The following is a 15,518-nucleotide window of genomic DNA, read 5'->3' as shown; positions in this document are numbered from 1 at the left end:
CGACTTGAATGGGAGATAGAACCCACCAAATTTCAAGTGCAAAACCCTCGAAATAAGTTTTGTAACCTCCTTTTATTGAAAAAAAAATCCTACTGCAGTATTTATTTCTCCCCTCCGCCGCCTGACTGCCTTCGGGTGGGCAGCCCCTAGTGGGGTGCTCATCTGGGGTCAGAGCCCCTGCCCAGCTATAGTGCATCAACTCCAGTGCTCACTTTCTCATTACTCCACATGACCATTTTTCCCAACTGATTTTTCTACTTGCTTTTTTCCCCCGACCTAGCAAGGATGCAGTGCTGTAAAAGTGAAAAAAAAAAAAAATATATATATATATATATACAGGAGCATCCATGAGATGTAACGTCTCGCTCCACCAGCCAGAAGCACAATTCCCAGTTCCTTTCCCCTCCGCTCCACCAACATCTCCACACGCCTCCCCCCACCCCACCCCGACGCCCCACCAAAAGGAAAGACAAAGGACTCCCTCAAGGTCCCACCTAAGTTGTCAGGGCCGCAGCTCCCGCGGGAGGCTCGGCCGGCCGCCCCCGCCCCCACGTCGCCTGCACTGCCTCTGCTGTGTCACCGCCACGCTCGCCAGCAGCTGCAGTCACCTGCGGCTGCACGGGGACGACCCCCAGCATCTCTGATTCGGCCATTCCATTTCAGGTCGAACAGGCACCTTCGGTCTCAACCGAGGGGTGGTACACCCATCCCGCCCCACCCCCCACCCGCAGCTACCCTCTTCCCCGGGAATCGGAAGAGACACTGAAGGTGAAGACCCGGTCCCCCGCGGGCAGCCGGGGAGAGCAGCGGGAGGCCGCGGCGGGCGGAGGGAGGAGGCCTGAAGGTGAGGCGGGCGACGAGCGCGAGCGCCAGGTGTGGCGCGCTGCCGCAGCCCCGCGCCCCCTCCCGCAGCCGGCCCGCTCCTCCGCCCTCGGCGTGCGCGCGCCGCGCGGTCCTAGCGCCGCTGCAGCCCTGAGGGCGGGGCTGGGAGGGCGCGGGTAGGAGGCTCCCGGCACACACGCACCGAGCTGCAGAGGTTGCTAATATTGGGACCTGCCGCAGCGGGAGCAGCGGGAGACCGCGGCACTGCTGACACCCCCGGGGCCCGCTTCTCACTGCAGCCGGATGAAAGATTTAAATAACCCTCCTTCCCCACCCCCACTGCGCACAGCCACCCACTCAGCTGCATCCCAGCGAGGGTGAGTGGCACCGCGGAGCGCCAGGCGCGCCCTTCCCCCACGGCCGGCCGGCTCGCGGCTCTTCGTCCCCAATCCCCAGCCTGGGCAGGGGCTTCCTCTCCCTTGCCCACCCCGCGCTGCCTTCCCCTTCCTCACACACACACACTACGATGCTCGGCGAGCCGAAGTAGACATGTCACTTCTTGGTGACACCTTTCTCCGACCTCTAGGCTCCAGGAGGGGAGAGGTCTTGCTTTTTGTGTTTGTTTGAGGTGTCTACTCAGCCGCTGTGCCTTGCCTCAGTCCTTGTCCACCGACCCCAGAACGCGTCCCTCACCCTCCAGCATCCCCCACACACAGACCCGTGCATGCCGGCTCGCCCGGGTGGCAGAGTTGCTGAATTTCTGATGACTCGGTTGCGCGTGGTAGCTAATGTCCTACCCTAAAGGTGACTGCATCAAAAAAAAAAAAAAAAAAAATCAAGCCCGGGGCGTGTGAGGGGTGGATGATGGGGTTCGTGGAGGAAGCCCGACCGCAACATCCCACAATGTCTGCACGCCGGGGTCCAGTTGTGCTGCGCCCGGGGTTCCGACCCCACAATTCACACAATGAGGCTGGCGCTAGCCCATCGTAGCGCCCCTGGAGCTGGGGCGCGCACCCTGGGAGCTCCCGGACGCGAGGCGGGGTCGCGGGAAAGCTGGTCCGCAGGCCGCCGCTCGGCTCTCCAAAAGCGGTTAACAATAGCACGCCGCCCCCTCCGCCCGCCTCCGCGGCCCTTTGTCCCCCCCACCCCCTCCCCGGCGGCTCCGGCCTTGCGCGCTCGGGGTCCCCGACCCACCTCCCCGGCCCCGCGGAGCCCGTGGACCTCCGAAAGCTGGCTGTGCGCTCCAGAAAACCGGGGGAGGGGCCCGGGACGGGACGCGGAGCTCTGGGGTCCGACCTCCAGCCCGCGCTCGGTCCCCGCCACCGGCTCTCCTGCCGCGTCGCGCGCCTCTCCAGCCGTTCCCACAACGCGAAACCACCACGCTGCCCCGGGCGGCGGCTGTCAGCCCCGCCAGACCCACACTCACACACAAAGAGAAAGCGAAGGGACTAAACGGGGTGGGGTGGGGGGGACGAAAACTCAGGATTCCCCAAGCGCGGCCAGAAGTGTGTCTCCCCCAGCCCGTCGCCCCCGATTCGGCAGTAGGTCCCCGCCAGCACCCAAGGGCGCACGGGAGCCGGGCGGAAAGGGAGCCGCAACCCGAGCGCGTTTAGGACCGCGCGGAGCCGGCCGAGCGACCGCCGCGAGCGCCGCGGGGCCCGGGAGGCCGAGCCAGCACCTGCCGGCCGAGAGCGCGGGAGGGCCGGGGCTCCGGGCCGCAAGGCGCGCCCAGGCCGGCCGCCCACGCCGCTCCCCCGCGGCCGGCCGAGCGTCGACGCCCCGCGGGTGGCCGCTGCGGACCCGGACACTCGTCGCTCTCCCACCCACGGCCGCCCACCGCCTGTTGTGCTGGTATTGAACGCTGGGCACGGCAGCCGCAGAGCCCTTAAAGCGGCCAGACCGGAGCACTTTTGGTAAAAGTTTAGTCTTCCCTGGCAACCATCAGGAGCCACGTTGACTCCGGGGGTGGTGGGGGAGCCGTTCTGTCCCAGCTGAATAACAGCACCAGCGAAGAGCCACAACTGTTTTTGCCTTAAGCTTTGGGTTCCAGCCCCCGTCGGGAGCCTTAGGAAGAAAATGCCGGGCCTCGTGTTACCTGGGACTGTGCCCACCCCAGGCCTGCCTCGTCCTCACCCGCAGCCCCCACGAAGCTAACCGTGCAGTTAGGTTGTGTTCCAACATCTGGCACGAAAGCGTGAGGAAGAAAATCCACCGCAGGACCTTGCTTTTTTACGACCTGGTTTAAGTGTTGTCAGGTGGGTTCACTCACAAGTTAACTCCTTCCAACAGTCTGGTTGCCCAAAGTGGCCTTTTTTTTTTTTTTTAAGAGAAAGTGCCCCAGCTTCCCTCCCACACGCCAGCCCCCGCCGACCCCCGACCAGGTGGGCTCCGCGCGGCCGGGCTAGGGGCGCCCCGTCCAGCACGTGCGTGCAGGCATCCCAGTGGGCAGGGTCACCGGCGCTCGCTCGCTGAGTCACAAATACCCTCCTCGGGAAACCAAGTCCTCGGAACGCCCTTTAAAATGAGCTCGCGGCTTTTGCACGCGCACGCACGCACACACTCACGCCGGAGAGCCGCCCAGGAAAACCCACAGCGGGCTGCACGCTGTGCAGAGGGAAACGCAGAGGTTGCGACTCCGTAGCCGGAGGGACGGCCGCCCCCGCTGGGCGCGCTCTGCCCCTGCCCCTGCCGCTCCCCGAGTCTCAGGACTGGAGTCTTCCTCCCCACAGAACAATCAGTTGGCAATCTTCGCCTACGGGAGCTTTCAGACCCTCACGGGGGGGGGGGGGGGGGATAAACAATACGCTTAATTTACAATTCAAGCAGGATACTTACTAGAGGGAAAAAAGGCAAGGGGGAAGCAACCTCAATTTGCGCACAAGATACCCACCTACTGCCTTCAGGAAACTCAATGCATTTTTAAGTTCTTAGTAGTTAATGATTAAAGCTTTAAACTCGTGGAATCCCTCCATTCAAAAGAAACTTCCTACACCCGACCTTCCCGTGTGTCGGATGCAAAAGAACTGAGGACTTGTATTATATTCATAAATCATGCCCCCCCTTAAAAAAAAAAAAAGGCCTTTCAGTGTAGACTTGCACCAGTGCCAGCAGCAGATCTGCAATTCCGGAGGCTTTTTTTTCTGAGCTGGCAAGACACACACAGAGAAAAAGAAAGACAGGGGGTGGGGGTGGGGGTGGGGGGTGGAGAGCCCTGCCCGCACCCCCCTCCTCTGGCCACCACCTCCTCGAGAGTTAATAATCCGAATCTGTCACCGCGTGGACACGAAAGGGTTAACGGTATACCTACCAAATCGGCTGTGGTCTTTCCTGGTTCCCTGGATAGTACCGTTGGGGAAGATTTCTAAGTGAAATCCAGTCCTGCAGTATAGCTGCCTCCGCCTGAGAATCCCCTTCAAATGATCCAAGTCCGTGACTGCGGGTCCCCTGGGTAGCCCCCCTGCTTCGGACTGCCCCAGGTGGTCACTTAACAGAACCGGGCTGTCCACCGGCAACACGGGCACATTCCCAAACGGTACCGCATCCTGCACACCGAAATAGTTCCCAACTTCACCTAAGGGAGCCATCGGAGGACTGGGCTCTCGGAGCACAAGAATAAACAATAATGACGGTGCCAACCCAGGAGATATTAGGCGAGGTATATTCCGACTCCCCTCCCCTGACTGCAGTTGCACAGAGAGGAGGGAAGGAAAAAAAAAAGGTTCTTTTCTTCAATCCATTAAATGCATAAATAAAAGTAATCTGCTGTTTCACTGGCACAGGTTCAAGGTCAAACCACTGAGAGTCTAAGAAACCACCACTTCATACTCACACACTGACATATTGATAAACATTTCTAGGTATCTCTACGGATAGATCCCCAGCTCTCAGCAGGCAGGAAGGTCTTCATCCCATGCGACCGTAATAAGGAAAAAAAATCCGTAGTTTCTCCATTTGCTTGGAGATCAGAATGACCATAGCAACTTAAATGCCTAGGCGTTATTATAGGGATTTTTAAGATGCATGGGCTACGTCAGAATTTACGGATCCTGACTCCAGGAAGGCATGCGCTGTTTTTACTCTCTAACCGACTGCAGACATCAGCAGGAATCCTTCAAGGGGGCAAAAAAAAAAAAATCTCTCGTCGGCGGCGGCGACCAATCTCCCCTCCCGGTCCCCCCTCCAAAATAATAATAATAATAAAAAATACAGCAAAAAGAAGGAAAAACTTTAGGCGTCCAACGCTAGTATCCAGAATGCTCCAGCAGCTCGGCAGAGGTCCATTGGCTTTAGCCCGGGTGGCGAGCGGCGAGCGAGGAGAGCCGCGTCCGGGAGCTCGCGTGCCGCCCTGGCTGTCGCGAACAGGTGTTGCCGCGCCGGCCCGCGGAGCGTTGTAGCCGGGCGGAGCGCTCCTCCTGCGCAGCCCCCGCCGGCGCGCAGAGTGGCGCAGGCAGCGGCATTGGGCTGGGTTTAAGGTAGCGCCGCGGCCGCCCGGGGCCTCCCCGCGGTCCTAGCGCCCGCCCTGCCGCCCGCGCCCGCGCTCTGCGGCAGGCCCAGCGCGGCGCGCCGGACCGCGCGCGGGGCCAGCCGGGCTGACGGGCCGGGGCACCCGGGCTCTAGCGAGAAAAGTCCGTGAAAGATGCGCTAGGCAGGAAGAAGGGGACCCGGAGTCTCCTGGAGGCTCAGAATCCCGCAGCGGGGGCAGGGGCGGGAGGTGGGGGTGGTTTGGGGAGGTTGGACACCGGGCACCTAACACCCAGCTCGCTGCCTATCGATGGAGCTTTGGAGTGAAATTGGGCAACTAGTTTTCACGTGGACCCTGCAGCCTCGCATGGCATTACCAAATGTAACTTAGTTGGGAGAGTTGGAGGGGAGGGCTGTTGGTTGGTGAGCTTGAATGGATAGGCAGTTTTTGCCTTCTTTTGCCAGACACAGAAGCGCGAACGCTATTGCAGGTAAGACGGCCGCATGTGAGCAGTCTCGCTCGCTCACTGACACGCACACACACGCACGCACACGCCAATGCAGCCACCGTCTCGGTCTCATTCGCAGCGTCCACCGAGCCAGGGCTGCGTGATGGTCCCGCCCCGCCCCCCGGGTCCCCCTGACCGCCGCGCAGTCGGTCGGGGGGCGCCAGAGAACCGCCTAGGTGCCTGAGTTCGACTCGCGCCACAGACCCGCGCGCGCGTCTTCAGGGAGTCTGGGTGGAGAACGCTCGCCAGTGGGTTCCCTCTGTCCCCCTTCCCCCCCCCCCCCAACACCTCTCTCTGGGACTGCCCGGGGCCTCCCGAGCCCAGCTTTGGCTCCGGGACCCGAAATGCGAGTTCCGATGTCTGCTTCCACGTCCCGAAGCCCGCCGCGGAACCAGGAGAGCCTAGCGCGCGAGACGGGTCGCGGGGCGCCGGGGGCTGCGGCCGCTCCTTCCCGCTCTGCCTCGCGGGGCCGCACGTGGAAGCCCGAGCTCCAGTCCCCGGCTCAGGTTTCTGCTCTTGGCCGGCGGCCTTCGCGCCCAGCCGGAGGCAGGGACAAAGAAACCTGCCGCCGGGGCCGCCCAGGGGCCCTACCGCGGCCGAGTCGTGCCAGGAACCCGGCGTTGGGGGGGGCTCTGCGCCGGGGGCAAGGCGCCCGCGTCCCGATCCCCGCGCGGCTGCCCCCGACACACGCACGCACACGGGCCCTGCAGCCCACCCGCCGGCCCCTCTCTCGCCCCCCCGCCTCCGCTCCTCTTTGTTCACATTGTCTTAGCCACGGCCCGACTCTCGGGTCAAGATGGTGAAAGTTGCCCAGACTTGAGCGCAGCTCCAGACTGCGGGGCGCGAGTACGAAGCCAAGTCGGAAGCCGAGAGACCCGGACCCCTGCGCTGGGAAAGCAAATCAAAGCCCTTTATATGCGGCCCAAGTCGAATCCGCCTTGAAGTCGGTTAAAGGCTGGAGGTGAAAGACTGGGGGGCTGGCCCTACTCTGGACGCTGGGTTTTCGCCGGAAGATGAAAGGGAGAGCAATGAATTTGCAGATTTCGAGAGAGCTGGGAGCGCCGGCGGCCTGCGGAGACAGTCCCCTGTCCCCCGGGGACGGAAGGCGTGCCCCTGCCGCGCGGCTGGCTGGCCCTCCCCCGACCCCTCCCATGCCCCTCAGCCGCAGCCCCGAGTTCTCTCGGCGTCCGCGGGCCGGCTCTGCGCGCCCTGCTCCCGAGGCTTCCGAAGCCCGGGAGCGGTCCCCTCGGCGGCTGCAGGGAGCGGGCGGTCGCGTTAACTGCCCGGCGGCAGATACAAGAAGCTGGGGAGGAAGTGTCATTTCTCATAAACCGCCGAGCAGCTCGCATTAATCACATCGCAGCCGGCTGCGCTGGGATAAGCAGGGGGAGTTCCTGGAGCACGCGGGTGCAAGGCGCCCGGGTCGGTTACAAAAGGAAGAAAAATAGCACACACGGATGGAAGACGAGCGAGAGAGGAGATGGAGACTGGGGACGCTGGGGGAGGACAGCGACGAGCAGCACGTGGGCATTTCCACTGGGGACGGCACTGGACCGTTTCCACCAGCTGTCTCCAACCACATTCTTTCGATCTGAATTTAGACATCATCCAATGAGCAGAGACCATTTCCGCTTCCGAATCCTGCGGCGTCGCGACTGTCGCTTTAAAAAGCGATGCAGCAGAGGGAGACGGGGAGAAGTCGCTGATGGAGCACTTTTCCTGCTCGGGCGTCTCTTTTTCCACTGCAGTTGGCTTAGTCTACCATTTCCCCCCTGCATCCCGAGCTCCGGCTGCCAGGAGCCACCGCCACTTGCTTGCCCCCTGGCCTGGCTGCTTTAGCTTGGCTGTGTCCTCGTGACAGCGGCAGAAGCGACGTCCTTGCTTGGGCCACTGACCGCATCACATTTCTCCCGCACTCAGCCCGCCGGGGCCGACGTCCTCAAGGTTCCTTCCCTGCTCTGCCTTGACCGTGAACGACCCTGGGCCAGGCCTCTGGGTGTGTTTCCCAAGTAGTCTTCAGTTAGTCTGTAGATGCCAAGCCCCAGGGCTGGGGCCCTAGCTTGCTGGAGACACGTGGTGTCATTGACTTAACAACACCTGCCTGGGAAGACTGTTGTTAGGGATCAAAGGAAACATGCACAAAAAAAGAGGCAGCGCACGTGAGATGCTCAGGACACTGTCGCCATCTTTACACTTTTCCCTGTGTAGCGCCTCCCCTTGGATTCCTGTCTGCAGAGTGTTCAGCCGGACTCTCTTCCACCACCTCTTATCAAAACGTTTCAACCCGTCTCGTTTTCCCTTCTTCCCCTCGCCTGTGTTTGCTGGCCCACTGGCTGCTGACGATTTAGTACCTAGGCACAGGTGGGAATGAATGCCCGGAGAAGTCCAGAGGGTTTATAAAGAAGTAGGCGCGCTGGGATGGGAGGCAGCCAACCTGCAACATGGCGTCCAGCCCTCTGCCCACGCCCTGCGTGACTATGCATCCCTTCCTCGTGGGCCCAGCCAGTTGCTGTGAAGATTGGTTTGAGATCTGTGTGCAATATGCGTATGCGTATGCCTAAGTGCCCTCTCAGCTGTAAGACCCTCTACAAACTCGGGGGGGGCCGCCTTTGATGGGGTGCCTCGTTCCTTGTTCTCGTTTCCTCCTTCCGTTTTCCTGGACCCCAAGTGCAAGTCAGCATGGAATCCCTTCATTCCCCTCCAGTGCATTTGGGGTTCTCCCCTTCCATCCGCATTTCCTCCACTGTCCCCCAGGCCAGCGCACTGCCTTCCAGCCTATCTAAGGGCTTCTGTTGAGGCGCCCTGAGGAGCAAGCCGTAGGGCTTGGTTTGGGAAGCCAGTGGCTGCTCCCACACTGAGCCCTTGGGCTGGGTTTGGGTTTCCTTGGTGAGGGGACAGCACCCGTGCAGGCAGCAGCTGTTGAGTGCTTGCTGTGTTTCAGGCACATTGCTAAGGGCTTTTGTGCCTCATCTTTCTGGTTCTCAAAACTTCTTGGCGAGGTGAAAACGGTTTCATCCCATTTTACAGATGGACAAGCTGTAACTACAGAAATGCAGTTGCCATGCCAATGCCACAGTGCTAATAAGTTGGTAGAGCCCCCTTCACAGACTGTAGGCCCCCTCCCTGGGCAATCTTGCCCTTTATTATAACAGGCAGAGATTTTTAAAATGTAAATAGTATGTTTCTACAAGCTAACAATACAGAAATAAATGATGAGTAGTATTCTTGTGGGTATATTCACAGTTATATTAAGTGTATATAAGCAATCAATTAAAAAACATAATGAGAGCCGGCGCCGTGGCTCAATAGGCTAATCCTCCACCTAGCGGCGCCGGCACACCGGGTTCTAGTCCCGGTTGGGGCGCCGGATTCTGTCCCGGTTGCCCCTCTTCCAGGCCAGCTCTCTGCTATGGCCAGGGAGTGCAGTGGAGGATGGCCCAGGTGCTTGGGCCCTGCACCCCATGGGAGACCAGGAAAAGCACCTGGCTCCTGGCTCCTGCCAGGATCAGCGCGGTGCGCCGGCTGCAGCGGCGGCCATTGGAGGGTGAACCAACGGCAAAGGAAGACCTTTCTCTCTCTGTCTCTCTCTCTCACTGTCCACTCTGCCTGTCAAAAAAAAAAAAAAAAAAAAAAAAAAAAAAAAAAAAAACATAATGAAGGAAAAGACCCCAGATATAATAAGGAAAAAAAAGAGAGAGAAGATTCCTAGGAATGGAATTAACAAGAAAATGTGAAAGGTCTAGGTGAAGAAATATTTTTAAATTTCCCTAGGGATACAAGGATTTGAGCAAATTGAAAGGCATATAATGTTCCTAGAGTAGTAGTATGATACAAAGTGTTCATATTAGCATATAACTAAAGGATAAAGAATAATACAGAATAGAAATTACAGAAGTAGACACAAATACATATTGAAGTTTACTATATGGTAATCAATTAATGAGAAAAAATAAGCTTGAGTAAAGAGTTTTCAAACAACTGAATAGACAAATGGAGAAAAATAAGTAGTATTTATTGTTCACACCTTACATGAGATTAAAATCCAAGCATGTAATAAATAAGGCTATAATGAGTACTGAAAGAAACAAAGAAAGAAGTCCTTTATAATCTGAGTTGTGAAGGCCTTTCTAATTGTATGACATAATCCAAATACCTTAAAGAGAGTATCAATACAAAACGTCTTTGAGCTGCACAGGAAGAAACTAGAAATTCAAAAGATAGATGAAGACATGGGGGAAAAAAGTTCATCTCATATCAAGATAAAGGACTAAGTGTTCTACTATGTATAAGAACTCCTACAAATCAGCAAGGAAGATACAGCTTCTGGTGTCTGGGCATCACTTCATCCACACAAGAAAAAAAGCTGAGAAAAGTGAAGAGCAAGAACTCAGATTTACCAGCGAATCAAAATCACAGGACAAACTGCTGCCCTGAGAACTGGAAAGGCAGGCAGACACCCAGACTCAGAGAGAGGTGTAGAGGCCACAGATGGAGCCGGCATAAGGAGGGACACTGAAGCAAAATTGCTGGAGACTCATTGTGGACAAGCTTGAGAGTTATGAATTCCTAGGGTGCCCATTCTCATAGATACACACACACACACACACACACACACACGCCCAGACTTCCAGGATCCTATCAGATTCTCACTGTGAAAGTCACAGAAAATTCTGCTTCTCCCAGCAGGAGGAGGAAAGTAATCACTTTGAAATAGACCCAGGGCCTTTATTGTCCTGCCCACAAGAAGCCTGAGCAAGCTGGGGGAGGGAACCCCCCTCCCAACTCTAGCCCTCAGTGTGGGGGGAAAGGAAGTGCCCAACCAGGCTCACAGAAGAGCTCTAATCACCATTACAGAGAACACTATCCTTCCACACCTTCGCACCTCATCCATAGGGCTCCTGGACAACAAGGATTAGAGCAGTAGAACTGCAAGATTCAGACCCTATCAGGAGTCTCCAGGGAATCCCAACACACTAAGGACACCAGAGGAAATTTTAGTCTCTGACACCTATAGCTACAGCAAACAGTAAACACAGCCTAACTCCTGACCCGATAAACACGAACTCTCACACTAAAGAGTTCTCTACCTTAGTAAATTTTTCCAGTATATAATGTCCACCTTTCAACAAAAAATGACAGTTCATGCTAAAAAGGCAAAAATCACAGTCTGAAGAAACCAAGCAAACAAGGGCCACATTCAGGCAGGACACTGTTTTTTTTGTTTGTTTTTTTTTTTTTTTTTTTTTGGACTTATCACTCCAAACACTTGAGATAACTATACTTTTTATGTTAAGGTCTCTAATGGAAAGAGTGAGCAACATCTAAGAATAGGGTAATGTACACAGAGAGATGAAATGATAATGCAGAGAGGGAATAATCTAAAAGAAATATAGCAATCAAAACCATTGCAACATTCATAAAGGCGGCCCTGGATGAGTTTGTAGTTTTGACAAAGCCTAGGAAAGAGTCAATGAGTTTGAAGATTTGTCAATATAAATTTCTCAAATTGAAATGCAAAGAGTAATTTAAAAAAATTTAAAAATGGATCAGCATATCAAAAAACAATGGAACAATTACAAAAGATGTAGCAAATGTGGACTGGGTATACCAGAAGGAGAGAAAAGAAAGAAAGAAAACAGAAGAAAATTAGAATAATGGTTGACAATTTGCCAACATTAATGAGAGACTCCAACACACTAATCTAGGAAGCTCAGAAAATATTAAGCAGGACAAATACCAAAACCCTACGCCTACCATGTCATATTCAAACTGTACACAATCAAAGACAAAGAGAAAATCTTGAAAGAAGCCAAGTGGATGGAGGAAGGGGACCCCTTACCTATGAAGGAACAAGGGTGAGAATTACATCAGACTTCTCTTTCAGAATCCATTCAAGCAGGGAGAGAGTAGAATGAAATATTTAAAGTATTGAAAGAAAAAAGAGAAATACGAACGACAGAGTACCCCATTTATAGAAAAGAAAATAGAGATGGTTCATAAAGATTAGTCAATGCTGAACTCCATTCATGATAAAATAAACCCAAGATATAGCCATGCTGTTATACCATTTTAACCTGTAAACTTCACAGTATTAAAAAGTGATGTAAAACATTGTGTGCTAGAATTTGAGGAATCAGGGGGCTGGTGCTTTAGTGCAGCGGGTTAACACCCTGGCCTGAAGCACCAGCATCCCATCCCGGCTGCTCCACTTCTGATCCAGCTCTCTGCTATGGCCTGGGAAGGCAGTAGAAGATGGCCCAAGTCCTTGGGCCCCTGCACCTGCGTGGGAGACCCGGAAGAAGCTCCTGGCTCCTGGCTTCGGATTGGCACAGCTCTGGCCATTGTGACCAACTGGGGAGTGAACCATCAGATGGAAGACCTCTCCTCTCTCTCTCTCTCTTTCTCTCTCTGCCTCTCTCTGCCTCTCCTTTCTCTGTGTAACTCTGACTTCCAAGTGAATAAATAAATCTTAAAAAAAAAAGAATTTGAGGAATCAGGCACTCACACATTACTGGTGGAGATTAATTGACATGGCTTTATGAAAGGTACTTCGGTTATATCTGGTAAAAGCCCAAATACATAGACTTGCAGACTCAAGAATCTTCCTTCTAGAAATTTATTTTGTTTATTGTGCATACATGTAGAAACTCATGTGTGCAGAAAATGCTATGCTGTGGCAAAAGATTGAAAACAACCTGTGTGACAATCAAAAATGACCACTTAAATGCATTATAGGGAATCCATAAAATAGGATCTTATGCATCTGTTAAAAAAAAAAACGGAAGATATTTTGAATCTGATATACTAATCTCCAAAGAACACTGTTAAGGAAAAACTAAAATCCAGAATAGTACATATAGTATGCCATCATTTATGTCCAATGGGGAAACATTTCATATTTATACATAGAAGTAATACATGTACAAAAAGCAAATACATTGGCATCGGTTGCCTTTGGGGAAAAAAAAATTGTATACCTTGGGTCAAAGAGTTGGAGGGAGAATTTTCACTCTATACACTTTCTTGAATATGTTGCTTACTTACAAAAAACAGCTTAATTCCTTTTAATAATTATACATTTCTGTTTGAAAAGCACAGAAGGACAGTGCCTAATGCAAAGATCTTGTAAGCACCTGCAGAAATTAGGGACCACTCCCCCCTCCCACACCCCTCAGTGTGTGAATTGATCCCTAAAATGTGAAACTTCACACTCATCAGGCTTGTGGGAAGCTTGGCAGGATTCTGCTACTCCCGTCTTTGCCACTGTAACTCTTACACTTCCTTAGCTGTGTCCAGCTTTTATCCTGTCCGTTTTACCTTCCTGCCTCTTCCTATTTCTCCTGTCACAAAATGTGGCCCACAAAGCCCTGGGATCTTCTTCCCATTATAGTTGTCCCAATGCTGCATCCCGCTGTTACCAATGCCCTGTCTCCCAGCTTCCTGGTGTGCCTGCCCCTCCTTTATTCACCTTTTATTTCCATTACTTTTCACCCTTCTTCGGGTCACTGCAGCCTAACTCATTTTAGCTTTTCTTTTCCTGCCAATGCCCATGCTGCCATGGAGCTTATGTTCTGTGGAGAGAAACACACAACAAACAAGTAAACAAAATAATTCTAGACAGTAGTGAATACCACAAGACAAATAAAGTAGAGTCCTGTAGAAGCAACTAGAAGCTTTGCTTTCCAGTGCTTACCAAGAAAATGACACTTAAACGGAGGCTTGAAGACAGAAAGGAGCTGGCCTTGCTAAGATCTGAGCAAAGGGAATTCCAGGTACTGGGCCAGCAAGCACAGAGACTGAGAGGCGGCAATGAACTTGAACTGACTACAGAACAGAAAGGAAACCAGTGGTGGTGGCAGAGTAAGTGAGGAGTGGGATCCTCCGGAATGAAGCGAGAGAGATGGACAAGGGTCAGATCCTGCTGAGCCTTGGAACCGTTGTTAAGGAGTTGGGTGTTATTCTAGGTGTGATGAGCACATTGCAGTTAAAAATTATTCTTGCAGAAGAACCCACTGGCTGTCAATGCAATTAATAAATGCTAAGTAGTAGTTAATAATAACCATGAAAATCCTCTGTCTGGAAGTTTAGTCTCTCCCATTAAAAGAACAGCCTTCACCTCTCCCAATACTCTGTCACTAATTATCTGTATTTTTCCTCCCAGATTCCTCTACATCTACTTCACAATGTAAGCCTAATTTCTGCTCAGCTTCCCACTGAGTTATCTCCCTATGTGCTCTGTTTCTCCATTTGTTTACACCTCTGTCCTTACTTGTCACCATTAATAAGAACACTAAGTTTAATGGAGTATCTGTCTACTTCAATTCTTCTAGTTCTACATATTTTAGTGATTCAATGGACAATTACCAAGTTACTGTTTTTTCAATAAGTATGAATTAAAAACATAAGACATAAGAAGGACATAAAAACAAAAGAAGCATAAAGTATATTAAGAAGGATAAAATAATATTACATTTGTAGAAGTCATACATAAAATATGGTCAAGGAAGGGTGGGAAAAAGAAAAGTATCAAGTAAGATTATCTAATTCCATTATCTCTCTGCTAACAGACATTTCATACTTTTATTAAACAGTTGCTTTCCTAGCTAGATTAGAATCTCTTTAGAAGAGGAGAAAATATCCAGAAAAATTATATTAAGTGTGTACTTCATATAAGACATTATCCTAAAGTTTATTTGGGAACATACATGTATGTTCATACAAGGTAGGGGTCTGAATTTTATCTTTCGCTTTTGAATAGTCTACCTTTATTTTTATTTTTATTTGCTCTTTCCTTTATTCCTTTCTGCATTTTCCTGTTTTCATCTACAATCATTTTCCTTCCAATTTTTCTTCTTTTAAAGAACTCTCTAAGGTTTCTCTAGTAGGGAGGACTGCTCACCATAAATTCCCTATTTTTGTTTGTCTGAAATGTGTTTACTTCATCTTTTAATGATATTTTTGCTGGGTATAGAATACCTGGTTGACTATTGCTATTTTTTGCTGTTGTTACACAATATCCAAGACTGGGAACATTATAAGCCACAGAAGTTTATTTGATTCATGCTCTAGAAGCTGGGAAGTCTAAGAATGCTGGCATCTGGCAAGGGCCTTTGTGCCATGTGGCAGAAGGGCAAACAAGTTCACTCAGGATAGAAGCAGCACATGAGAGAGGGAGAGGACAAGGAGGTTGGATTCATCACATTTATAGTTAATCCAGTCCCTAGATAACAACCTTAATCCATTCATGTGGGTGGTGCCCTCCATGCACTGACAGTTAAATTTCAACACCAATTTTGGGGGGGACATTCAAACCACAGTACCACTCCACTTATTTTATTTTACAGTTTTAAATGTGTCATTTTATTGTCCTCCAGCTTCTGTAATTTTGGTTGAAGAGTAGCTATAAGTCATATTGTTGCTACTTTGTACATAATATGTCTTTTATCTATGGATGCTTTTAAGATTTTAAGCTAGCATTTGATTTTTCATCAGCTTTATTATCTTGTTTCTAGTTACATTTTTCTTCGTGTTTATTTTGCTAGGAGCTTGCTGAATATCTTAAATCTATAATTAATGTCATCCAGCTTTGGAAAATTCTTAGTCATGTTTTTGAATATTGCTTTGTCTCTGTTCTCTCTCATCTCTTTTCCTGGGACTACACTTAGGTGTATGTTAAACATTTTTCTTCTGTAATTTTTTTCCATACTTCAACTTAGGCTTCCATAG

The 15,518-nt window shown here is 51.8% G+C and overlaps 1 protein-coding gene across 11 annotated transcripts in view; it reads right to left on the bottom strand.

Annotated features, from left to right (window-relative positions):
• Positions 1–5,283, bottom strand: part of FGF9 (fibroblast growth factor 9) — a 41,078-nt gene extending 35,795 nt beyond the window's left edge. For 2 of the 11 annotated variants that reach the window (XM_089303722.1, XM_089303725.1), the window contains exon 1: positions 1,025–1,147. Coding sequence is in view for 1 of the 11 variants with exons in the window: in XM_002712799.6 (XP_002712845.1) it covers positions 4,130–4,406 (277 nt within the window). In the remaining 10 variants the exon portion in view is untranslated. Of the gene's footprint in view, positions 1–494; positions 634–1,024; positions 1,178–1,540; positions 1,919–2,016; positions 2,237–2,917; positions 3,136–4,129 lie in introns of those variants that run through there. The other 9 variants (XM_002712799.6, XM_089303729.1, XM_089303720.1 and 6 more) reach the window with 9 other exon arrangements.
• Positions 5,284–15,518: the final 10,235 nt, after the last annotated feature.

This window comes from Oryctolagus cuniculus, chromosome 9 (assembly GCF_051225735.1).
Source record: "Oryctolagus cuniculus isolate XC-2025 breed Fujian yellow rabbit chromosome 9, ASM5122573v1, whole genome shotgun sequence".
Taxonomy (NCBI): Eukaryota; Metazoa; Chordata; class Mammalia; order Lagomorpha; family Leporidae; genus Oryctolagus; species Oryctolagus cuniculus.
The sequence above is the reverse complement of the archived record's forward strand: the minus strand, read 5'-3'. Positions and strand labels throughout refer to the sequence as shown.